We start from the raw sequence: 24,458 nt of genomic DNA, 5'->3' as shown, positions 1-24,458 counted from the left end.
ACTCAGTCCTTGTGTTCACAGCTGGATCCTGTCCCTGTGTTTGGTGCACTGGCTAAGGCTGGGTGGGCTCAGGGTTTTATCTTGATCTTGGGGAGAGTTTGGGGGAAGGTGTGGAACCTGCAGCCGTAGGAGAGGGATTTCTTTCTTTCCAACCCTCCTATCACTGTGGAATGGCTCTTCTGGAAGGTGAAGAGCCTTGTTGTGGGTGTTAGTTGCTTTAAGGAAAGACTTCATATGTGTCACATGTTGTGTGCTTCCCAACAAGTGCCTGAGATGGGCAGTTTTAGTAGCTCCTCTACGGGTAGCAGTAAAATAGCCTCCTGCTGGGAAGGTGAGGGTGTGGGGTGCTCTTGACCCTTTGTCTCACCTTGAGAAGTAGCTACTTTTTAGTGTCATTCTGTTGCCCCTCCTCCCTATCCTTAAGCAGATAGAAGGTTCCACTGGAGAAGAGCTTCCCTTCAGGTCTTGCACACCCCTGCTGGTCTCTCTAGCCTATGGTTTAAGGAATCAAGGGATTCCTGCTTGCCCTATTGCTTTCTAGACAAGGGATAGGGAACAGTGACCTTCAAGCAATGGGAAGATCTCCAGCTACACTTAGATATAGACAGGGCAGGCTTAGCATTTGGAGTTGAGTCTTTGTGCTTCACACACTGGGCTCCTGCTGGGGAGGGGGGAGTCAGCGGTTGGAGAACATACCATTAAGACCAGTATCCTTCCTTTAAGTGGAGTAGCCAGATTTCTGGCAGAATATGGCTGCCAGAAAAGCATAGGCAGATGTTACGTGAGTGTAACAACTTCTACTATGCAGTGGGAACTTGTCTAGAAAGACCTCTGAGAAGAAATGACAAGTACACAGGGGAAGAGCAAGGGTGTTCCTGTCTAAGAACCACAGAACCTAGAGAGAACTTTTGCCCATGCTCAAGGGATGTGAGAATGGGGTAAGCTAGTGGCTGGACCAGACAGGGTTCAGTGAAACAGATGATGCTATAAAGGGCCTCTTAGACCTGTGTGAATTTAGGACTTCTTACTGAAGACTCTGAGAAACCAGGAAGCCATGAGTATTATTTTCCTATTTACTTGTTGGAGTTCATTGAGGTTTTTGTTGTTACTTTGTATATATGCATGGGTGTACATATGTACATATACTGGCACATTGTGTAGAGGTCAGAGGCCAATGTTTTTGAGAGTTGTTTCTGACCTTATTTCTTGTTAAAGCAAAATGTCATTGTTTCTGCCAATACTGACTAGGTCAGCTGACTTGTGAGCTTCTAGGTGATTCTCCTATTTCTGCCTTCTGTCTCCTTGCAGGAATGCTGGGACTACAGATGCTGGCTATCTATTCAACTTTTTATTCACATGAGAAGTTCTAGGGATGGAACTCAGGCCTGCAAGCTTATGTAGCTACTGCTTTTACCCAAAGTCATCTCCCCAGCCTACTTTGTGTTTTGGATACAGGATCTCTTTCTATAGTCCAGGCTGACCTGGAACTCATCGTATATCCATGTTGACCTCAGACTCAAGGTGATCTTTAGCTTTAATTTCCCAAATGCTAGAGACTAGGTATGAGCCCCTACAGCCGGCATGTTTGTTTTGAGAAGGGTCTCACTATGCTAGGTTGGTTTTGAACTCATGAGCTCAGGTGACCTCTGTCTCCCGAGTGTGTGCAGAGGGGAGGATGTTGAGTAGAGGGGAGCCCAGCAGTTGGACTGAATTAGAGATACATGACTAATAGGGTAAGTCAGAAAGTCACAGAGGCTTTGCGTATTCCCTGAAACTGGTCAGGGGCTCCTGAGCCTCAGGAAGATTCTTGCAGGTCTACGGCAAGTGTTAGAGGAGTTCTCTGACAGGTGGGGAACAGGGTAGCTTGCATCCCCAGCCCTTCTGCCTTGACTTAGTTCCCTTTCATGTCTCCTAGCTTAAGAATCTTCCTGGTGCTGCCCATGGCTGTGGGAACCTCTAGGTTCTGGGAGCCTTATGTCTGCCTAGGCCTCATGCTGCCCCTCAACTTGGTAGCCCTCCTTCTACAGCAGTAGTTCTCAACCAGTGGCTTGAAATTCCTTTTGGCAAACTCTGTCTCCAAAAATATTTACATTATGATTCATAACAGTAGCAAAGTGCAATTAAGTAGCAATGGAATAATTCAATGGTCGGGGGTTACCACAACATGAACAACTGTATGGGGTCGAATCATTAGGAAGGTTGAAAACCACTGCTCTACAGGTTCTCTGCACTCATTGAGAGGTTTTTTGTAGTCTCCCAGCCACACTGGCTTTGGTGCATCTCCACACTTGCATAGCTGAGTGCCAGAGGTTCCTCAAGTCTCTGATGGGAAGTGGATATCCTCATTGTCTATGTCTGGTAAGCAAATGAGGAAACGAGTAGAAAGAGGTCTTAACACTACCCCTTAATTCTAAACATAATACTCCAGTGAAGTAAACCTGGCCCTCTGCCTGGTTTTGTCAATAAAGTTGTATTGACACAGCTGTAGTTATTTGTTTACTTGTTGAAGTCTGCTGCAGGCTGAATTGAGTCATTGTGACACAGACTGTCCTTGCAGAAAAATTTCTTTCTTTTTTAATAGTGGTGCAGGGGTTGAGGCCCAGGGCTGAACAAATGCTTAGCAAGAGTTTTACCACTGAGTTACATTCCTACAATAGATGTAGGAGTTGTAATAGACGATGGCTCTCTTTTAGAGAAATGTGGCCACTTCAGGATGCTGTCAAGTCCTTGCAACCTTGGTCAGGAGCAGTAACTCTCAAGACAGCCACCAGAGTCCAACTGGCTGTGTGACTTTGAGTAAGATCCTTACCCTCTGAGCAAGTTGGTGATGTATTGAGGAAACGAGGGGCATTTGTAAAGTGTTGGGTGGCTATCTCGTGGCAAAAATTAGGGGTTTATGATGTGGATAGATGAGGGACTTTTTTTTTTTTTTTGTAGGTAGCAGCATGGGCTGTCTTGAAGGTCTTCCTATCACGGAAGGAATCTGTGTCCCACTTGCCCTGTGCTGCTGTCCTCTGTCACCCTCCTTGGCCACAGAACTTGAAATGATCAGGCTCTGATGGCCAGGACTAGGGTCCTCAACACTTTTCAAACCCCTCCTTCATCTGTGCTATCAGATTCCTCAGCCCTGGCCTCAGTTTAGGGCCTATTCTTTGTGCTCTTTTTGAGACCCATTTGATAATACACCCAGATAGGTACTGTTCTTACCAGTTAACCTACCATTCTGGTTATCTCCTAGGGACTCTGGAGAAAGAAATCTTAACAGTGGCCTGAGCTTGACTGATGTGAACTAACATATCTAGCTTAACCCTCCCTGTGTATATATGAATGTGTGCATGTGTGTGTTGTATGTGCACATGTTACTGTTAGTGTGCATACATACACACATACTTGCGTGGAGATCAGAGGAGGACATCGAGTGTCCTGCTTTGTCATTCTACGTTATTCCCTTGATACTGATGAACCTGGCCAGCTGGGGTTCTAGGCATGCATGTGACCTCTAACAAAGGAGAGGTTTGCTTTTGGTTTATTTTTGTAGAGATGGAACCCAGGATTTTGCATGTGTCTTGCAAATTCTTTAGAGCCAAGCTTGTATTCCAGGCCACCTAAATGGGGGGCTGTGGTGCAGCTGGTTTGTTAGTTTGCATGAGTACATCAGAAAGGTTCCTGTGCCTCCTGTGTTCAGAGGATAGGCCACGGGGCTGGCTGTGATGCTCAGAGAATACTGACTCCTTCATCTGTGCTATCAGATTCCTCAGCCCTGGTAGCCCTGGCCCTAGCCCTGCCCTTGTTGTCACCCACCACTGGTGTTTTGGTGACCTGCTTGGTGCCAGGTTTTAAAGGAGCACCTAGGGCAACTGGGTAAACAAGCACTCTGGGGTCTTATCATCATACAAACCCAGCCCAAAGATCACCTTTATCTTCTGTCCCAGGAGGGGTGTGGTCCCAGGCACCAAGCTGGAGGCACCTTCCTGGAGCCCTCTTGGAGCTGGAACTAGAAGCACACACTTGCCCTAAGTGAGGCCCTGCTCTGGGCTAAACAGAGCAACAGGGGAGCCACGGTCCTGTGAGCACTGTAGACCCCCTTGCACACTATTGTCAGGTAGGGATCAATTTTCTTTCTCTATTGAAATGATAGTCTTGTAAACTAACACGAACCATTTTAAAGAACAACTCAGAGGCATTGAGTTTATTTGGTGTTATATAACTGTGACCTTTAGCTATTTCCAAAACCCTGTCATCACCTCAAAGGAAACCTACACTAGGAAGCTCTTGCTCTTCCTCTGTCTTCTTGGAACCCCTGGCAACTGAGTCTGTCCTGGCCACCTCAGTTTACCCTTTCTGCAGTTCCATCGAATGCAGTATGTATTGCACAGCATTTGTGGCTGCCCCTTTCTTCTGACAGCATTTCTGGTAGTGTTCCAGGCTATAGCTGGTCTTGATGTTGTTTATGCTTAAATAACACCATTATTTGATTCTGTTTATCCATTGATCAGTTGATGGAATTTGAATTGTATCTAGTTTTGAATATTGGAAATAAACAGTCTTCTGTTTCTGTTTGTCTTCCTTCCTCTTTCTTCTAACTTCTGATTGTCCTGCCTGCACCTCCTGAAAGCCTTTTTAACTACTCTGCAGCACTCCTACTGCTTTATATAGTTTATGCTGTGCTAGGGATGGAGTCTAGGGCTTCCTTCATTCCAGACAAGCATTCTGCCAACTAAGCCGGCCCCCGCATGTTCTTTTCTTTCTTTGATATCTTGCTATGCTATCGAGGTTGGCCCTTGAACTCCTGGGCTAAGATTCAGCAACCATCTTGGCCTTGGCCTCCTGACTGACTGCAACTGTTGTAGCCCCCATACCTGACTGTTTGCAAGCAAGCATTTGTTTGCAGCCCTGCCTGCTGTTCTTTGTGGGGGACATAGCTGGGGACAAAGCTGCTGTGTCAGGTGGTCAATGTACTCACCTGGCTACATCCCCTCTTGAGATGTTTGCTCTTCCACATCTCTCCATTTACTTGCTTCATGTCATTGTTTAAATTGTAGGTGTTTTGTTGACCCTATGAGAAGTGACATCTCATAGACAGTTGCTGGAGTTGTTTTCATTTTTGTTTTGTTGTATTATGTTTATTGCTGTGATGAGCACTTACCTTGAAAGTACAAGGCCCTGTCTGCCTTTTTTCCCCCTTCTTCTTTTTTCTTAAGATCAGGGTTTCAATGTGTAGCTCAGGGTGGCCGGGGATTAATTTTTTAAATTACAATTTATGGACTGGAGAGATGGTTCAGCTGACTGCTCTTCCACAGTGCCTGAGTTCAATTCCCAGCACCCACATGGCAGCTAACAAGTGTCTGCAATTCAGTTCCCGGGGACCTGACATCCATGGCAAAACACCAGTGCACATAAAGTAAAATACAAATTACAATTTATAGTTCTCATATTTAGTTTCATAGCTAGGAATCCGTTGCAAATCATAGTCAAAGATTTATCCCTGTGTTTCCTTCTAAGAGCCCTATAGGTTTTTTACTTTTTGTTTTTTAGGTATGAGTGTTCTGTTGGCATTATATCCCACTTTAGATGATTATGAACCACCATATGACTTGAGAATTGAACTTAGGACTTCTGGAAGAGCCCCCAGTGCTCTTAACCACTAAGCCATCTCTCCAGCCCCATCCTGTAGGTTTTTAAATTACATTTGTGTGTGTGCACACATGTGGATATCAGAGAAAGATTTTTGGAAGTCGGTTCTTTCCTTCCCAGGAATTCAACTCAGATGGTCAAGCTTGGTAGCAAGTACCATTACCCACTGAGTCATGAAACTTACTAACCCAGGAGTCTTCTAGTTTGAACTCTTGCATAGACCAGATTCATTTGAGTTAGCTCTTATGGTGTGAGGTCAGGATCCAGTTGCATAGTTTTCCAAGTGAATGTCCAGATTGTTCCAGTGTTCCTTTATTCAAGATACTTGTTTCTCCATTGGCACCCTGTGGGAAGTCACTTGGCCATTAATGGCAGGATTTGTTTCTGTGGTATGTTTCTGTTCTGCTAGTCTGTCTTGTACTTTTTGAAGACTATATTTTGATTACTGAAGCTTTGTGTGACTCTTGAATTGGAGACTATTGACTTAATTGTTCTTTTCACCAGATTTTGGCTACACGGCGCTTGGAAACATGTCTTCAATCGCATTTTCACCAGCGTATTTTCTGTTTTGCTACTTAGTTGGCAAGCACGTGAGAGCATTGGTCCAGTAAGCTCACTCACTGTTGCATTTGTGTTCTAGGAACAAGGGTGTCGGGGCTGTGGCTTTAGCTCAGTTGGTAGACCATTTATACGCAGAGCCCTGGTTCTATTCCAGCACCACATAAACCAGGCACACCGTGCGCACCTGTAACCCCAGCTCTTGGTACAGTGAAAGTGGGAGTTCAAGCTGCATAGAGTTCCAGGTTAGCCTGGGCTACTTGAGACCCTGTGAGGGGGCAGTGTTCTTGGAAGCCCATAGAGCCAGTGTCTCATTTCACATCATCTATCTGGTGTAATGGATCCAGGCCTGGGTCTACTGGCTACTTACTGGCTGCCTCTCTTGTATCTCCTTCACTCTAAAGTAGTTCTCAGTGGTTTTTCTCACCTGGTGTTGCCCATTTGACAAGACAGACTGGTCCATTCCCTGTATCTTCTGGTGTCTGTGTCTCCTAATGAGTTAAGGTTAAAAGTGTTTCATGGGGGCCCTGGAGATGGCTCAGTGGAGGAAGGTGCTATTGCACAAGCCTAGCAACTGAGTTCGAGTCCCAGGATCTACGGTAGAAGAACCAGCTTCTGACTTCATGCTTACCAGCATGCACAGGTGCACGTACACAAACACACACATGTGCAATACATATCAATAATAAAATTTTAAAAGCTTAAAACAGAAGTAGTACTACACAGGTGCTGTGGGATAACAACATTGCTCAATCAGTCTGTCCTTTTCCTAGGGACACTGGCTTCATCCTTCATGTACTGGGCTCTTGTTGAATAAATAACTAGGAAATATGGTTGTGATGGGCATGTAGTGCTTCCTGGCTGCTGGGCCATGTAAGTGAGCATACACAATAGCTCCCTGGATCCCTGCCTCACAACCAGCCCCATATGAAACATAAGAAACACCATGGCTTGCTGTATCTTACCAAGGAGCTGTAGGGGACCCAGAAGTCTAGGTTGCATGGCTCCCATGACTAAGGACACAGTCACTGTCCCCGAGAACGAAGGGTTCTTGGTTACTTCCATCTGACAGCTATAAAGTCCAGTGACCCTTTGTAACTCAGGGACCCTTTGGCAGGATCAAGATTCCAAAGCCCCAACTCCTTCATTAGCCTTTAGTTGTCTGCTTTCCTAAGGATGTCTCTACCCCTCCTTAAGGATGACTCTGCCTGTGCTCTCCCCACCTGTTGGTTTATATGGGGACTGGGGGTCTCTGGGGGCCCAGGCCTTCACCTGGGAACATGCTTGTCTTCACCTATGAGACATTGAGCTCCTGAGGACCCTGGTAGTATCCCTGCAGTATAGTCATGCCTTACTCTTCTTCACTGAGACATGGGCAGGCAAAGCACCTACAGCACTTCAAAGTATTTACAAAGCATCCTAAAAGGATTGGGGATCAGGGACACACGAAAACAAGGCAATCACCAGGCCACTGTTGCTCATGCCAGTGTCCCCTCTCTCTTGCAGATGAAGATGTGTGTGTGTTCAAGTGCTCAGTGTCCCGAGAGACAGAGTGCAGCCGTGTGGGCAGACAGTCCTTCATCATCACACTGGGCTGCAACAGCGTCCTCATCCAGTTCGCCACACCCCACGGTATGTGTTTGGCTCTGTTCTGGAGCCTGGGAGATGGAGAAGTGGTCAGTTAATAGGAGCATTTGCCACACAAGCATGACGATCTGAGTTCAACCCTTAGCACCACATGAAAAGTTAGGCTTGGTAGCATGAGTTTGTAATCTCTGAGATTGCCAAAGATGAAGAGATGGAGACAGGCATATCCCCGCAGCTCACACTGGCCGGCCAACCTTGCCTCATCAGAGCTCCAGGATAGAGAGACTGCCTTAAAAAAGGTGGACATGCCAGATGGCGATGGCACACGCCTTTAGTCCCAGCACTTGGGAGGCAGAGGCAGGTGGATCTCTGTGAGTTCGAGACCAGCCTGGTCTACAAGAGCTAGTTCCAGGACAGGCTTCAAAACCACAGAGAAACCCTGTCTTCGAAAAACCAAAAAAAAAAAAAAAAAAAAAAAAAAGAACCCAAGAACCCCCGGGGAGGGGTGAGATGTAGCCTAGAGGTAGACAGAGGCTTCACTCTGATTAAAGAAGCCTTTGGGGACTCTTAGCAGGCCTTTCATTAGATGTGATTTGTTTGTTTGTTTGTTTGTTTTTTATTTTTTGAGACAGTTTCTCTATAGCTTTGGAGCCTGTCCTGGAACTAGCTCTTGTAGACCAGCCTGGCCTTGAACTCACAAAGATCCATCTGCCTCTGCCTCCTGAGTGCTGGGATTAAAGGCGTGCGCCACTACCAACTGGCAGACACCTGAGGTTGTTGAGGATGACTGTGGAAACCCAGGTGAGCATAACTGGGGCCCCCGGGGTTTTGAAAGCAATGGCCAGGCTTGTGAATGTCCTGTGACAGGACTTGGTCAGTGGAATGCCTAGGTGAGTCTGTTGACTGGTACAGGGAAGGGGCTACTGGTTTCCCAGAGCCCTTCACTGTCTCCCCAGGAGGTTATCTGTGCCTCTAATAGAGCTGTTGCCATGTGAAGTCTTGCTGCCTCGTCACTTGCACAGGCACCCTCAGGCCTCTTCCTTTCCCCCTCACCTCCTCCCCCTTCCTCCCCTTCTTTGTGATCCTAACATGTAGGAAGTAAGGCAGAAGTATCAGGAGTGCAAGGTTAGCCTCATGTTGCAAGTCTAAGAGGGAACCTGGACCACATGAGACACTGTCCCAAAAAATTGAAAAGAATTCTTTAAATTTGAGGGACTAAGATGTAGCTCAGTGGTTGAGCCAAGTCCTAGCCCCATCTGCAGTCCCAGCTCTCAGAAGGTGGAGGCAGGAGGACCAGGAATTCAAGGCCAGCCTGGGCTACATGTCTGTTTTTAAAAAAAATCTTTTTGTTGACATAGAGTTTTTTTTTTATGTGTGTGCTCTGAGCTAAATAAATACTCATAGTTTTACATGCACATGCAACATAGCTCATGGAAGGGGCACTTCAGCCATTTCAGGAACAATTTAGATGTATTCCTAGTGGAAGAAGGTCTGCTGGGATCCAGATTTGTGGTTGATTTGTTTAATTTTTGTGTGTGCATGCGTGTGTGTGAATGTGAATGTAGGTGTGCTTGTGCTGGCACACTTGTGGAAGTGAGAATAGTTCCATATGTGTCAAGTCATCACCTTTTACCTTGTTTGAGATATAATCTCTCAATATTCACCACTGAGCACACCAGGCCAGCTGATCCACAAGTTTCTGGGGATTTTTTTATCTCTACATTTAGAGTGAGAGACATAACACTACTACATCAGGTTTTTATGTGGCGTTTGGGGATCTGAACTTAGGTCTTTATGCTTACATGGCAAGCACTTTACCTACTGAGCATTCTTTTTTTTTTTAAGTATTTATTTATTATGTATACAACATTCCTTCCATGTATGCTTGCATGCCAGAAGAGGGCACCAGATCTCATTATAGATGCTGTGGTTGCTGGGAATTGAACTCGGGACCTTTGGAAGAGCAGGCAATGCTCTTAACCTCTGAGCCATCTCTCCAGCCCCCCTGAGCATTCTTTCCAGTCCCTGAATTTATTATTAAAGAAGTGTTAGAGGCTGGAGAGGTGGTTTAGCAAATGAAGATCTGCTATACAATCTGATGTCCTGAGTTCAATCCCTAGCAACCATTCAAAGATGGAAGGAGAGAACCAACTCCACAGAGTTCCCCTGGCCTCCACATTTATGCTTCCACACACATAACATACACAGTAATAAGTAAAAATTTTGATTTGGGTTTTTTTTTGTTTGTTTGGTTGGTTTTTTGGGAGCTAGGCTTTCTCTGTGTAACCTTGGCTGTCCTGGAACTTACTGTGCATGTGTAGACTAGTTTGGTCTCAAACTCAGAGATCTGCTTCCTAAGTGCTGGGATTAAAGGTGTGCTGCCACCTAGCTTAAGATGTGTTGGAAATACTACCACCAGGGATTACCATCCACATTTTAAATCTAAAGACAAGGCCAAGAGAGAGATGGTTCAGCAGGTAAGAGCACTCACTCTATTCCCCATACAGCAGCTCAGAACTGTTGGCAACTCTAGTTTGAAGAAATCTGAATGAAACCACCTCCTGGTTTCTGTGTGAATGAGGCATGCAAGTGGTGCATGCAGGCAAAACACCCATACCCATAAAATAAATTGCTAGGGAGGAATGTTTGGAGAGATGGCTCAATGGTTAAGAACTCTTGCTGAGGACCCAAGTTCAATTCCTATTACCCACATAGCAGCTCAAAACTGTTGGTTATTCCAGTCCCAGAGTATCCAAAGCCCTCTCAGGGACTCCTTGGGTGTTACAGACATATATGCAGGCAAAACACCCATAGATATAAAAGTAAATTAAATTGCTGGGCGATGGTGGCTCATGCCTTTAATCCCAGCACTCGGGAGGCAGAGGCAGGCGGATCTCTGTGAGTTCGAGGCCAGGCTGGTCTACAGAGCTAGTTCCAGGACAGGCTCCAAAGCCACAGAGAAACCCTGTCTCGAAAAACAAAAAAAAAAGGTATTAATTTAATTATTACAAATCTTAAAGGTAATGTTACCCGGGATTAGTTCAGTCTCAGGGAGGTGTAGTCGGAGTTTTTTCTTTGGGCCGCCAGCTCACAAATAACAACATGAGACTTATTAATTTTGAAAGTTTGGCCTTATCTTAGGCTTGTCCCACTAGCTCTTATAATTTAAGTTAGCCCATTTATTTTAATCCACATTCTGTCATGTGGCTTGTTACCTCATCTCTCTGTACTCTCCATGCTGCTTCCTCTGTCTCTGTCTGGAGACTCCACCTTCTTCCCAGAGTCCTGCCTATCTAGACTGCCTACCTACTGTTGACTGTTTAGCTTGCTTTTCTTCTCTTTCCTTTTCTTTTCCTTTCCCTTTCTTTCTTTCTTTCTTTCTTTCTTTCTTTCTTTCTTTCTTTCTTTCTTTCTTTCTTATGGTTTTTGATTTTTTCAAGACAAGATTTCTTTTTGTAGCCTTTGCTATCTTAGAACTAACTCCATAGACCAGACTCAAACTGGCCTCAAATTTATGGAGACCTGCCCGCCTCTTGAGTGCTGGGATTAAAGATGTGTGTCACCACCACATGGCTTCCTGGCTGGCCTTTAATTAGTTATTAGTTAATTTGCATGTATCTGTTATACGATGTGTGTCAATGCACGTGTTTGTATGTATGGGAGTACACATGTTAAGGTGTGTATGCATGTATGTGCATAGAAGTACTGAGGCCAGAAGCTCTTCACCTCATTTACGGAGAGAGGACCTAGAGCTCATTAGCCGTGTTGGACAGGCTAGCCAGTGTACTCTGAGGATCCCATCTTTATCTCTTGTGCACTGGGATTAGAGATATGGACTTCAGTCCTGACACTTCTGTAGCAAGGATTTTTTTTTATTGAGCTCTACATTTTTCTCTGCTCCCCTCCCTGCCTCTCCCCTCCCCCATTCAACCCTCCCCCTAGGTCCCCATGCTCCCAATATACTCACGAGATCTCATCTTTTTCTACTTTCTTCTTCCCGTGTAGATTAGATCTATTTAAGTCTCTCTTAGTGTCCGCATTGTTAGTGTCTGGGATTGTAGTTTGTAGGCTGGCTTTCTTTGCTTTATGTTTAAAAGCCATACATGAGTGAGTACATGTGATAATTGTCTTTCTGTGTCTGGGTTACCTCACTCAAAATAATGTTTTCTAGCTCCATCCATTTTCCTGCAAAATTCAAGCTGTTGTTATTGTTTTCTGCTGTGTAGTACTCCATTGTGTAAATGTACCACATTTTCCTTATCCATTCTTTGATCGAGGGGCATTTAGGTTGTTTCCAGGTTCTGTCTATGACAAACAAAGCTGCTATGAACATAGTTGAGCACATGTCCTTGTGGCATGATTGAGCATCCTTTGGATATATACCCAAAGTGGTATTACTGGGTCTTGAGGAAAGTTGTTTCCTAATTTTCTGAGACATCGCCACACTGACATCCAGAGGGGTTGTACCAGCTTGCATTCCCACCAGCAATGCAGAAATGTTCCCTTTTTCCCCCAACCTCTCCAGCATAAGTTGTCATCAGTGTTTTTGATCTTGGCCATTCTTACAGGTGTAAGATGGAATCTCAGAGTTGTTTTGATTTGCATTTCTCTGATGACTAAGGATGTTAAACATTTCCTTAAGTGTCTTTCAGCCATTTTAGATTCCTCTGTTGAGAATTCTCTGTTTAGGTCTGTACTCCATTTTTTTTTATTGGATTAAGTGATCTTTTGGTGTCCAATTTCTTGAGTTCTTTGTATATTTTGTATATGTGTCTAGCAAGGATTTTATTCATTGAGCCAGTTCTACAACACGATTTTTTTTTATCTATAACTTGGTGGCCATTTTTTTAAGTTTCTCGATAAATTTTTTTCTTAAGGTACTTTTATTCTTTGAGAATTTTACACATTTATACAATGTATTTTTACATATTCCTATTCCTTCCGGATCCATCCCCCATCTTGCCTCCTTTTTTTATTTTTTCCTTAATATGTATAATCCACCCAGTCCAATTTGTGCTATCTATATACCTCTGGGTGGGGCCATCCACCAGAACAGGGTCTTCCTACTAGCACACCCACCCTTAGAGAGAACTAGCTCTTCCTCCCTCAGCAGCTACCAGTTGTTTATAGTTCCTCAGCTAGGGGTGCGGCTACCCACCTTCTGAGGAACTTCTCTGCGTTAGTTCAGAGACCTTCATAGCACTGTGTCCAGGGAAAGGTGCTGAAACCCTCTCCACATGCTCCCCTGCTGTCTTCAACATTGAGGTGATGTCCTTGTGTCCAGTGCCATCCCTAGAGGCTGCTGTGTGCTCCCTGCACTTCCAGGCTGTTGTCTGGAGGAGTGTCCAGGCCTGTCCTCACCACATGCCACCTGCCGTCATGCCCACATGTCAGTCCGAGTGGCAGTCTTGGCTGCTCTGCCTTTCTTCTCTATTGGAAAAAGAAGTCACCAGTTTCCATGCATCCAAGGTAGACAAAACAGGAAAGGCAGAAAGGAAGAATAAATGCCGAGGCCCTCTGGACTCTTCCAGAGATCCTAGCACTGGCCTCCCAGTGATTGGCTCCCCCTTTCCAGATTTCTGTTCCTTCTACAACATCCTGAAAACCTGTCGGGGCCACACACTGGAGCGCTCTGTGTTCAGTGAGAGAACAGAGGAATCCTCAGCTGTGCAGTACTTCCAGGTGAGTTAGCAGCTGTTCTGGGCCAGACAACCACCTGGTGTTTCCTCCCCGACCTTCCCACAGGAGGGTCACACAGCACAGGCCAGACCCACATGAGTGATCTTCCTGGCTCTGTCCCTTAGTAGCTGTGTAGGTAGCCTCAGCGGGCGTTCACCACTTGCTAGGCCTCAGTTTCCTCATCTGTGAAGCCCGAGTTCCAGGTGTTTAGAGTAGTGACTGAACTATAGCAGTGTCCTAAATCCTTGCTGAGTGTAAGGCATTGTGTGAGCCATCTTACATGCCCGGAAGCACTTGGACTTTCCCAACATTTGTTATTGTCCCCATTTTACAGATGAGAAAACTGAGGTTCAGAGAGGTTAAATGATTTTGCTCCAAGTCAAACAGCTCTTATGCAACAGAGCCACGATGAGAAAGCCAGGTCTGCCTGATGCCCAAGCCTGTGGCCCTGCCAGGTGCCATGCTGCATCCTGATCGCCTGTTGTCTTACAGAGAGACACCGCACATCACCTGCCTGGCGCTTTGAGCTCTAGGGTTTTGTTCCAACCATTCCTCTTCTTCTTTGGGACCCTAAGATAGAACAGTTGGCCTCCAGGTGTTAGAATCCCATTCCTGACAAATTTTGTGGTCTCTTGGGTGGCCTCCAGGTTCAGGTGGCATCTATCTAGCTGTGTCCTTCAGCCATGACAACAGTGAAGTGTCCCTCTTGGGGACTGCTCCTCAGACCCCTGCTCCCACTTATGGAGCAGCTGGCTCTTGTCAGTTGTGTTCAGGCTGGAGGAGGGTACATGACCTCCCAAGGGAGGTTTATGCTGTCAGGCCCTCCTTCCATTGTAGGGCAGCCAGGGCTGTGGCAGTTTGTTATGCCATGTGCCGTGTGCTATTGGTATGTCTCTGTTCCAGTTTTATGGCTACCTGTCCCAGCAGCAGAACATGATGCAGGACTATGTGCGTACAGGTACCTACCAGCGTGCGATCCTGCAAAACCACACCGACTTCAAGGACAAGGTGAGCCATCAATACAGAAAGCCTGCTGAACCGAGGCTGTGGGTACCTAGGAGACTGTGGCAGGGGCCTGCCTCCCTTGCCTCCCTCCAGTTTTGTTGCCTTTTTTTTCTATTGTTAATCTGAGTCAACCCTCCATTTTCTTTTAGTTAAAATTATGTTCATTTTTCGACTCCCTGTAGAAAACAATCACTTCTGCCTCTTCTAGCGTGCCTTTGGTCATACTGACTCAGCTGTATTTATTGGGTGGAATATACTGAACAAACATTAAGTTTTATATGGACTGCTGATGCCAGCACTCAGGAGATGTTGCCAAGAGGGACATCAGCTGTAGGATTGGGGTGCTTTCCTAGCATGAAGAAAACTGACTTCCAGTCTAACACTGCAGAAAAATAAAACAGCTTTAGATACGGAAGTTGATGTTTTTGGATGTGTGTGTTATAAAAGAGTAAGCTGGGCGTGGCAGCATGCACATTTGATCTAGGTAGAGGCAGGTTTAGTTCTAAATTGGAAATCATCCAGGGCTATACAGTGAGTCCCTTTCTCAAGAAAAGGAGGGAGGAAAAAAGAGCTGAGAATAATGAAGCCACACCCCTCTCCTAGTTGCACAGATAGATGGCTTCTGTGGGGAGCGGCTGAGCTCTGCAGTAGTAATGGACCCCGGCTGAGCCTTCTCTCATCCATCTCAGTTCTAGTTTAATCTACCTCGAATAAGGGCAGATCCCATGGACTGAGGACTCCAGTAATACAGAACCCCAACCCTCAGCTTTAAATGTCAGGGCCAGCCCCAACTGCCTTTCTCAGGTCTTATGACAGATGGCTCTGAGTTGGGGTGCCGCAATAGCTGTTTACCCAAGCAGCTCACAGAGTTCAGGGAAGCATGCTTGCCAGCTTATCACAGAAGATTCCAACAGTGGAATGAAGACACTGGGAACAGTACTAGAGAGAGTGGCCTCACTGCTTTTTGGAGCTTCTAGCTACCTACTCTGCCCCCATCGAACTGAATTCAGAACCTAGGCCTTTTCTGGCTCTAATGCTGATGATGTGCTAATTGGCTTGGTGAGAAAAATCCAGCGAGATCTGTCCACATGTTCTTGGCCTTTTTAGCTAGCACCCCTCCTCCAAGCACAGGGTAGGTAGTGTGGAACCCTTTTGAAGTGTCTTTGGTGGTGGTGGGGGAGTTGTTAGAAGACCATGCCTGCTTTGTTTTCCAAGCTACATTTAGACTCAGTCTTCCTATCTCAGCCTCCTGGGGCCTTGCCTCACTGACTGGACACTCCTCCACAACACCATAACTTTTACTGCTCTTCAGTCTAGGTTGGTGGTGCATATCTATAGTCCCAACACTTGAGAGGCTGAAGCAATAGAATGTTAAGAGGGGCAGGGGGAGCTGCTGCTGTCTTTCTGGTCTTCTTAGTACTGTGTAAGGTAATCAGCACCTCGTGATGAACTAGGCTTTCTGTTGGATGATTTGGCCCAGCTTTTGGGGTAGACAGACGCTCTCAGCATGTGTCCAGCAAGCCAGGCAAGGCTTAGATGTTTGGTAGGTCAGGCATTTCACATGTAGTTTTGCCTTATATATGATCCCATTGTAAAGGGAGATACATCTCCCTGGTCCTTTTTTTGTTTGTTTCTTCCCTCCCTTCTCTCTTTTTTTATGGTGGAGAGGGGAGAATTGAGACACGGTTGTCTGGGGTAGCCCAGGACTGCCTTGAACTCACTTTCCACTTGCCAAGTACTTGAATTACAGATATTCATCACCTTATCCCATTTAGGGCCTCATGTTCCACACAAGGAACAGCCTTCCCTTCTCATCCTATGGCCCATTATTTGTTTTCCCTTTTGTAGCAGGTGGGAGCTTGTGCCTTTTTTTGGCAGGGGGTGGGGTGGGGAGTTTCAACAGGGTTTCTCTGTGTAGCTTTGGAGCCTGTCCTGGAACTCGCTTTGTAGATCAGGCTGGCCTTGAACTTTGCCTGTCTTTGCCTCACAAGTGCTGGGATTAAAGGTGTGTGCACACGTATCTTCTTGACTTGAACCCAGGCGTGCTTGGGGCCTTCAAATCACATAGATTTTTGGTGGTATTCTGGCTCTCCCAGGGCCTGGGCCCATTTCCACTTTGATCCAGAGCTTAAGAAGAAGCCACAATCATAGCAACAGTGCTACCTATGTAACTTGCCACTGTACCTGGGCCGTTTCTCCTTAGAAAGCCCACACATGCCACCCCAGAAACATCTGTCCTTTTTCTGCTTAGATGGAAGCAACCCCACACATCCAGAACATGCAGGATTCTGCCAAGTTCATGTCCAGTCTCAGCTGAGCTTTAGGTTTGGGTCACTCACCTGCCTAGCAAAGACTGCTTCTGGGGATAGAATTAGCATTAGCACAGGACACACTGCGTACAGAAGCCCACACCACTCCCTTCAAGACTTCAGAGCCCTAGATGACAACCTCTCCATTTCCTACAGAGAGGTTCCTAGCCTGTACCCCAGATGTTCCAGCCACTTTCAGGTTATAAGGTTGGGACTGAGCAAGAGACCCAGGCTCATCTTCCCAGAAGCCTGGCTTTATCTCCATGTTGACCCCAGTCCCGTAAGGGGTAGCTCCTGAAAGTGAGGACCTACCTGGCTATCAAGCCTTACGCTAGTTCTGTGTCAGCATGTGGATGGGCAAAAACAATGAGTCTCTGGCACCAGGACAGTTCCTTTAGCACCTCTCTGGTTTTTGTCTCTCTGTTCTTCCCAGGTCAGCCATGTATTGATCTTTGAATAGAGTCTATATAGTCTAGGCTGGTCTTGAATTCATAGTCCTCCTACCTCAGCCTTCTCATTCTGGGATTATAGGCATTTGTCATTGTGCAGGATTGCTTTTTGTTTTGTTTTATTATATGTGTATGAGCATCTATCTGTGTGTATCTGTACCATTTGCATGCAGTGCCTATGAAAGCCAGAAGAGGGCAGCAGATCTGGAACTGGAGTTAAAGATGGTTGTGAACTGCAATGTGGGTGCCAAAAATTGAACGTGGGTCCTCTGGAAGAGTAACCATTTCTCCAGCCCCCTGAAAACAATTCTTTTGTGGAAACATATTAGTTCTGCTGTTATTTATATTGTTTGTGATGGGCATAGTTGTGTGGTGTTTGGCGCATCTGTAGCCTCATACACATATCATTTCTCCAGATTGTTCTCGATGTAGGCTGTGGCTCTGGGATCCTGTCATTTTTTGCTGCTCAAGCAGGAGCCAGGAAAATTTACGCAGTGGAGGCCAGCACCATGGCTCAGCATGCTGAGGTCAGTGTCCTACTGGGGCCCAAGCCCTTCCCTTCTCATGTCCTTCATCTCTATACCCACTGAGAAGCCCCTAGGGGACTTGGGGACATCACTGCTGTTCTTTGTCTCTAGAACCAAGTGATTACAGGCAGGAGAGGGAGGCCACTGGGCTCTGGTGGCAAAGCCACAATGACTAACCAGGCATCCACAAGGATGTGCTCTCATGCCTCAGGCAAAGTGGCAAAGACACGGCCCCTGTATTGGGAATTCTCAGTTCCATACATCCTGTGCAGGTGACAACAGGATTTCATTTTGCCATGTCCTTGGTGCCCTCCCACACATACTTTTTTCATGGAAAACTTAATTTTCAAGTTTAGAATTGAAAAGCTGAAGAGGGGGGCTGGAGAGATGGCTCAGTGGTTAAGAGCACTGACTGCTCTTCCAGAGGACCCGGGTTCGATTCCCAGCACCCACATGGCAGCTCACAACTGTCTGAAAATGCAGTTCCATGAGATCTGACACCTTCACACCAACGAACATAATAAAGTTAAATAAAAAAAGTTTAAAAAAAAAAAAAAAAAAAAAAAAAATGAAAAGCTGAAGAGGGGTAGATTACTGTGCTCATATCCCTGACTTCCTACTTCTCAGGCCATTTACTAGACAAAGAGAGTCCCCTAGGTCCTTCCAGACTGTTCTGTGGATACATTCATGAGCTTGGCTCCCTCTCCTACAGCTTATGTCTCATATAAACAGGAGCACTGCCAGCTTGCTCCTGGATGTTCCCTAGTTGCAGATCTGGGACTATGAGCCTCAGTCAGCGCCTTCATGAGCTGAGAGGTGAGGAGGGCCTATGCCAAGCAAGCACAGGGAGCCTTCTCTCACCTCCTACAGGTCCTGGTGAAGAGTAATAACCTGACAGACCGCATCGTGGTCATCCCTGGCAAGGTAGAGGAGGTCTCATTGCCTGAACAAGTGGACATTATCATCTCAGAGCCCATGGGCTACATGCTCTTCAATGAACGCATGCTCGAGAGCTACCTCCATGCCAAAAAGTACCTGAAGCCCAGTGGTAAGTGTCCCATGCTCAGAAGCACTGAGGTTGTTGCTGAGCCTTTCAACCAGAGTAGTTGACCCCCTGGGAAAGTCCCACTGCTACCAGCAGCCTATAGGTGTGGCTACTTGTCCTGTTGTCTCTCAGTGATCTACATACAGAGATGGGATTTTTTTCCTACCTCCCACCCTAACCCTACCTGCTGGCTAGGGCTTCTGTATCTTCAGCCCCCCAACCTCACCCCACCAGGCATTGACAAGCCCCTGAAGGGACAACAGAAAGTATCTGGTGTCTCTTGTGTATATTTGCCACAGAGCCACCCCTAACAGGACAGAGGCGTGAGTCTGGGATGGGCTGGAACTCCATCACTGGTGGTCTCCCAAGGGTTGTTCATTTTCAAACTGGAAATCTTACCCAAGGCAATGTGGCCAGCCTACTCCCCTAAGAGCTAAGAAGTGGGCAGGTGAGAAGGTGTACACGCCTAAGGATGCAGGTGTTATATATGTGTAATGATATATGAAACTATATACAGGTGTGTGGATGAGGATGTACATATGTATCTGTGTGTGTGCATGGGTTTATGGGTGTGTGTTCTTATGTGAAGGTGTATGGATGGTGAGGGTCTGTGAGTAGTGTAGATATGTTTGTGCATATTTGAGGGTGTGGGATGTGTGACGTTTTGTAGGTGTTTAAGAATGTATGCTTACATGTTAAAGTCTGGGGGAGGTAGGTGTGTGTATGAAGATGTGAAATCTTAAGGGTAAATGGGCAGGTAGGTGTGCCCTGAAGGTATGGTGTATGTGAATGGGTGGGTGTACACCTACCTGTGTGTAGATGTACGTACATGTATTAAGGGCATGTTATGTCATTTCTGTCCATAATGCTGATTGAGTGCCTGCACCAAGTGGCATGTTGGCAACTGCCAGTCTGGGATCTGTACTCTGCTGTACACAATAGTGCAGCCCATTTCTCTGATGAGTTCTGGGGATGTGTCTGTTGTCTGAATAGTTCTTTAAAGGCACACGTGTGTATGTGTTTGTGGGAGCTCAAGGACCTGGATCTAGCAGTAGCCTCAGCTAGAAATGAGCAACCAAGCAAGTGCTGTTGGCAGCTTTGGTGAATGTATGCCTTCCATGACTCTTCTGCCTAAGAGCCAACACTGGCTCAGTTCCTGTAGGGAAGAGGTGTCCGTACTTCTCCATGTGTGTAAGTGTGGGACTCCAAGCTGCCCTGGGTGTTCCTTTGCTCCCCTCTGGCCGTATTGGTGGCTAAGCCTATGAGGTGGAAGTGACTTGGCCCTTGTGTGAGACCATGCAGGAGTCAGGCCTGTGAGGTGGTTTTCATCCCCTCAGAAACCCTTTGAGGATTAAAGGCAGCCTGTAGGAGCCAGAAATGGGTTCCTTATATGATGCCCCACCTGCCTCTGTCATCTATGCCATTGGCCATAGTTGAGCATTCTAACCTAGTGTGAATTGGGAGGGAGGGAGGCCCACATCTGCAGGCCATGTGTTTATTCTGTGCAGGATCAGCCTTCACACACCCACTTCTCCCTGCTCCCAACCTAGCCCCATTTTGCTTATTCATGAGTCTCAGAGGAGGATCCTCTACTTCTGTTTCAATCACATGCCCAAGCCTGGTATTTGGGTAGTCCTGGCTGAGCGATGCAGGTTAATCCCCAAAGAGCCTAGGTTTTTCTTTCACTCTGTCTGGAGCAGTCCAAGCACACTGGACACCAAGAGGCTCTATGCTAGCACTGGGACCTGGGGATAGGCCCACTCCCTTTTTGTTTTGTTTTGTTTTATTTATTTATTTATTTATTTATTTTGGTCTTTTCAAGGCAGGGTTTCTCTGTAGCTTTGGTTCCTGTCCTGGAACTAGCTCTTGTAGACCAGACTAACCTCAAACTCACAGAGATCGCCTGCCTCTGCCTCCTGAGTGCTGGGATTAAAGCGCGCAGCTGCCCACTCCCTTCTTGGGGTAGACGAAGATCAGTGAGATGAAAGCAAATGGACTGACGGACATGGGTGCTGGTGGGAGACGAACTGATCCAAGTGCCTTACTGCTACATAGGGAAAGTTTGAACTCATCTGTGGATGATGGTTGAAAATAAAAATCACCAAAGAAAAAAGCCTCTGAGTCAGGCAGTGGTGGTGCATGCCTTTAATCCCAGCACTTGGAAGACAGAGACAGGCGGTTCTCTGAATTTAAGACCAGCCTGGTCTACAGAGCTAGTTCCAGGGCAGCTAGGGCTACCTAGAAAAATCCTGTCTCAAAGAAAAACAGAAAGAAAGGCCTTCTATCAAAATTAGGCTGGATATGGTGGCATACTCTTAAGATCCTGGCATCTGGGAGCCTGAGGCAACAAGACCCCATCTCAAGAAGACAAACAAGTTAGGGTGATAATGTATACCTGTAATTGTGACACTTAAGTGAAGGCTGAGTCAGCAGTTAAGGCCTGGCTGGGCTAGAGGAGAGCTTATCTTCCCACCTCATCCCTCTCCCACCCTCCAACTAAAGCAAAAAAAAAAAAAAAGATTTATGTCTGAGAGTTAAACTGAGGGTCACCAAGTTCCATCCCCAGAGGTCATGGATAAAAGGTGCTGCACACTGGGGCATGGAAGGAGGGAGGGAGGAATGGAAGGATGGATGGATGGGTGGGTGGGTGGGTGGATGGATGGATGGAAAGGAAGTCCATGATTGGGGATCTCAGAGTCCTCTGGAAGCTCTACCCAGCCTTGCAGGATGTGCTGCCCTGACAACAGCGCTCCTCCCTGCCCCTCCCCCCCACTCCCAGGAAACATGTTCCCCACCATTGGTGACGTCCACCTCGCACCCTTCACCGATGAACAGCTCTACATGGAGCAGTTCACCAAAGCCAACTTCTGGTGAGTGCGCCCTGGGTGTCCCAGCCAGGCCATGGGGCCTGCCTGCTCGGGGATGGACCCAGTCCTCAGGTGGGCCCTTGCCTCTCCTGTCTTTTCTCTTCCCCCTTGGAAGGATCTGAAGGACATGGGCTAGATGAGGGCCAGCTAGGAAAGAAAGCAGGTAACTCCTCCTGCCTCTCTTGCTGCTTGTGACCTCAGGGTGGGATTGGGAATTTCCACAGGTACCAGCCATCCTTCCACGGAGTAGACCTGTCAGCCCTCCGAGGTGCCGCGGTGGATGAGTATTTCCGGCAACCTGTCGTGGTGAGTAGTGTGTAGAGGGCACTGCTGGACTGATGGATGGGGTTAGAGCTTCACCAAGCTCTGGGATCTAGAAACTCTGCTTCTCTCATCCCTCCCTCACTCTGCAAAGCATGTGCAACCAACCAGCAGGATGGCTCTGTAGCAAACTTGACTGAATAATACATAAAGCCATGGTTCAGTAATTAAGAATCTAAATAAGCATTGTCATCTATGCCTGTAACCCCTGCATGTAGATAGGGATCAGAAGATCCAAGCTGGCCTGGATCTTTCATTAAAAACAAGGTGAAAGTAACAGAGATGGAGATATGGCAATTATCTACTGCTTTTGCAGAGGACCCACATGGCAGGTCACAACCATCTATAATGGGGCACCAGACACTGTGTTGTACAAACTTAGGTCCAGATAAACATCCACACATGTAAAATAACTAAATAATTTTTTTTAACATGGGTAGGTATTTTGCCTTCATTTATGTCTGTGCTACATGTGTGCAGTGCCCACAGAGGCCAGGAGAGGGTGTTGGGTCCTCTGGGACTAGATCCAGAGGTTGTGAGTTGCCTTGTGGGTGCTGGGAATTGAACCCAAGTCATCGGAGAGCAGCCAGTCCTCTTAACCTCTGAGCTATCTCTCTAGACCATAAATTAGTTTTGTTTTATTTTTAAAGAAAAGAGGAAAAACAGTGTTAGTGGCTCTTGCGGGGGACCATGTTCCAGGGGATCAGATCTCTCTTTTGGCCTCCACTGGCACTGCATACACATCGTGTACTTAGATACAGAGAAAACACACAGAAAATAAAATTTAGTAAATTGGGGACTGGAGAGATGACTTAGCACCTAGGAGCACTTGTAACTCTCTTCTCTCTGTGTGTCTCTTTCTTTTTGGTTTAGATTTTGGAAACAGGGTTTCTCTGTGTTGCTTTGGAACTCAAACTCACAGAGATCCAACTGCCTCTGCCTCTGGAGTGCTGGGATTAAAGACATGTACCACCACCCTGCAAGCAATTGTAACTCTTGCAGAGGATCCAGGTTCAGTTCCCAGCACCTACATGGTGGCTCACATCAACTCCAATTCTAGGCAATCCAATGCCAGGTGCATTTACATAGTCATATACATAAATATATCTAATAAAAATAAAACTTAAAAAAGAAATGATAAATCCCTAAAGAAATTTATTAAATGATTAAATTTACACTGGCTGGCCTGGAACCCAGAACTATGCCTGGATAAAGAAAAAGTCTTAAGCAACGCAGTAGTGGCACACGCCTTTAATCTCAATACTCGGAAGGCAGATGGATCTCTGTGAATTTGAGAGCAGCCAGGACTACACAGAGAAAACCTGTCTCAAAAAACTCCATAAAGGGGGCTGGAAAGATGGCTCAGTGGTTAAGAGTATTGCCTGCTCTTCCAAAGGTCCTGAGTTCAATTCCCAGCAACCACATGGTGGCTCACATCCATCTGTAATAAGGTCTGGTGCTCTCTTCTGCAGGCATACATGCAGACAGAATATTGTATACATAATAAATAAATAAATATTAAAAAAAAACTCCATAAAAAGGGGTGAAAAAAAGAAAAGTCTTAACACTCAAACGTGCTTGTAGGTGCACATTTTTAAAACTTTTCCTCAAAATATAGCACAATTGGTATATTACTGTGTATCTATTTCTCTGTCATCAAAGAGCATGCACTGGGTACTATCAGACCTTGGACAATTGCAACTTGATTCAAGTCTAGTGTGCAGTCCTCAGCTAACGCTTTGTGTATGCTTAGAAGAAAATATCAGCAGGGTATGGTGGTGCTGGCATTTAATCCCAGATCTTAGAAGGCAGGAGGCTCTCTCAATTTGATTAACCTGGTCTATTAGTGAATTCCAAGACAGCCAGGACTATAGTGCCAGGCTTGTACGGCAAGTGCCTTCACCTGCTGAACCAGCTGGGTGAACCTTTTTGTTTTTTTGAAACAGGGTCTCACTATGTGACCCTGTCTGGCTTGGAATTCACTATAAAGACAAAGCTTAGGGGGCTGGAGAGATGGCTCAGAGGTTAAGAGCATTGCCTGCCCTTCCAAAGGTCCTGAGTTCAATTTCCAGCAACCACGTGGTGGCTCACAACCATCTGTAATGAGGTCTGGTGCCCTCTTCTGGCCTGCAGACATACACACAGACAGAATATTGTATACATAATAAATAAATATTTAAAAAAAAAGACAAAGCCTGTCTCAAACTCAGAAACCCACATGTGTCTGCCTCCAGAGTGCTGCGGTTAAAGGCATGAATCACCAGGCCAGGCTCCTGTTCTTTTCTAAACGAGATTTCCATATCTTGCTTAGGTTAGACCCAAGTGCATAAGTGCCATTACTTGTTGAGTAGGTGGGAATATGGTTGTTGCTCACTGTCGTATTGTTGTCATCCTAAGGATTAGCTCAGTGCAGAGTGCTTGCTCACATGCATGAGGCCCAGGGCTCAATCTGCCCTGAGACAGGGTTTTTCTGTATA

General features: G+C 46.3%; 1 protein-coding gene across 3 annotated transcripts in view; it reads left to right on the top strand.

Moving 5' to 3' along the window:
* Positions 1-24,458, top strand: part of Carm1 (coactivator associated arginine methyltransferase 1) — a 52,311-nt gene that overhangs the window by 24,114 nt on the left and 3,739 nt on the right. For all 3 annotated transcript variants that reach the window (XM_075966620.1, XM_075966619.1, XM_075966618.1), the window contains exons 2-8: positions 7,699-7,824; positions 13,355-13,461; positions 14,362-14,466; positions 17,638-17,748; positions 18,619-18,796; positions 21,573-21,663; positions 21,885-21,966. In XM_075966620.1, the coding sequence (XP_075822735.1) occupies positions 7,699-7,824; positions 13,355-13,461; positions 14,362-14,466; positions 17,638-17,748; positions 18,619-18,796; positions 21,573-21,663; positions 21,885-21,966 (800 nt within the window). The remainder of the gene's footprint in view (positions 1-7,698; positions 7,825-13,354; positions 13,462-14,361; positions 14,467-17,637; positions 17,749-18,618; positions 18,797-21,572; positions 21,664-21,884; positions 21,967-24,458) is intronic.

Source organism: Microtus pennsylvanicus, chromosome 3, assembly GCF_037038515.1.
Source record: "Microtus pennsylvanicus isolate mMicPen1 chromosome 3, mMicPen1.hap1, whole genome shotgun sequence".
Classification (NCBI taxonomy): Eukaryota; Metazoa; Chordata; class Mammalia; order Rodentia; family Cricetidae; genus Microtus; species Microtus pennsylvanicus.
Note: the sequence above shows the minus strand (reverse complement) of the source record. Positions and strands in the feature narration are given on the sequence as shown.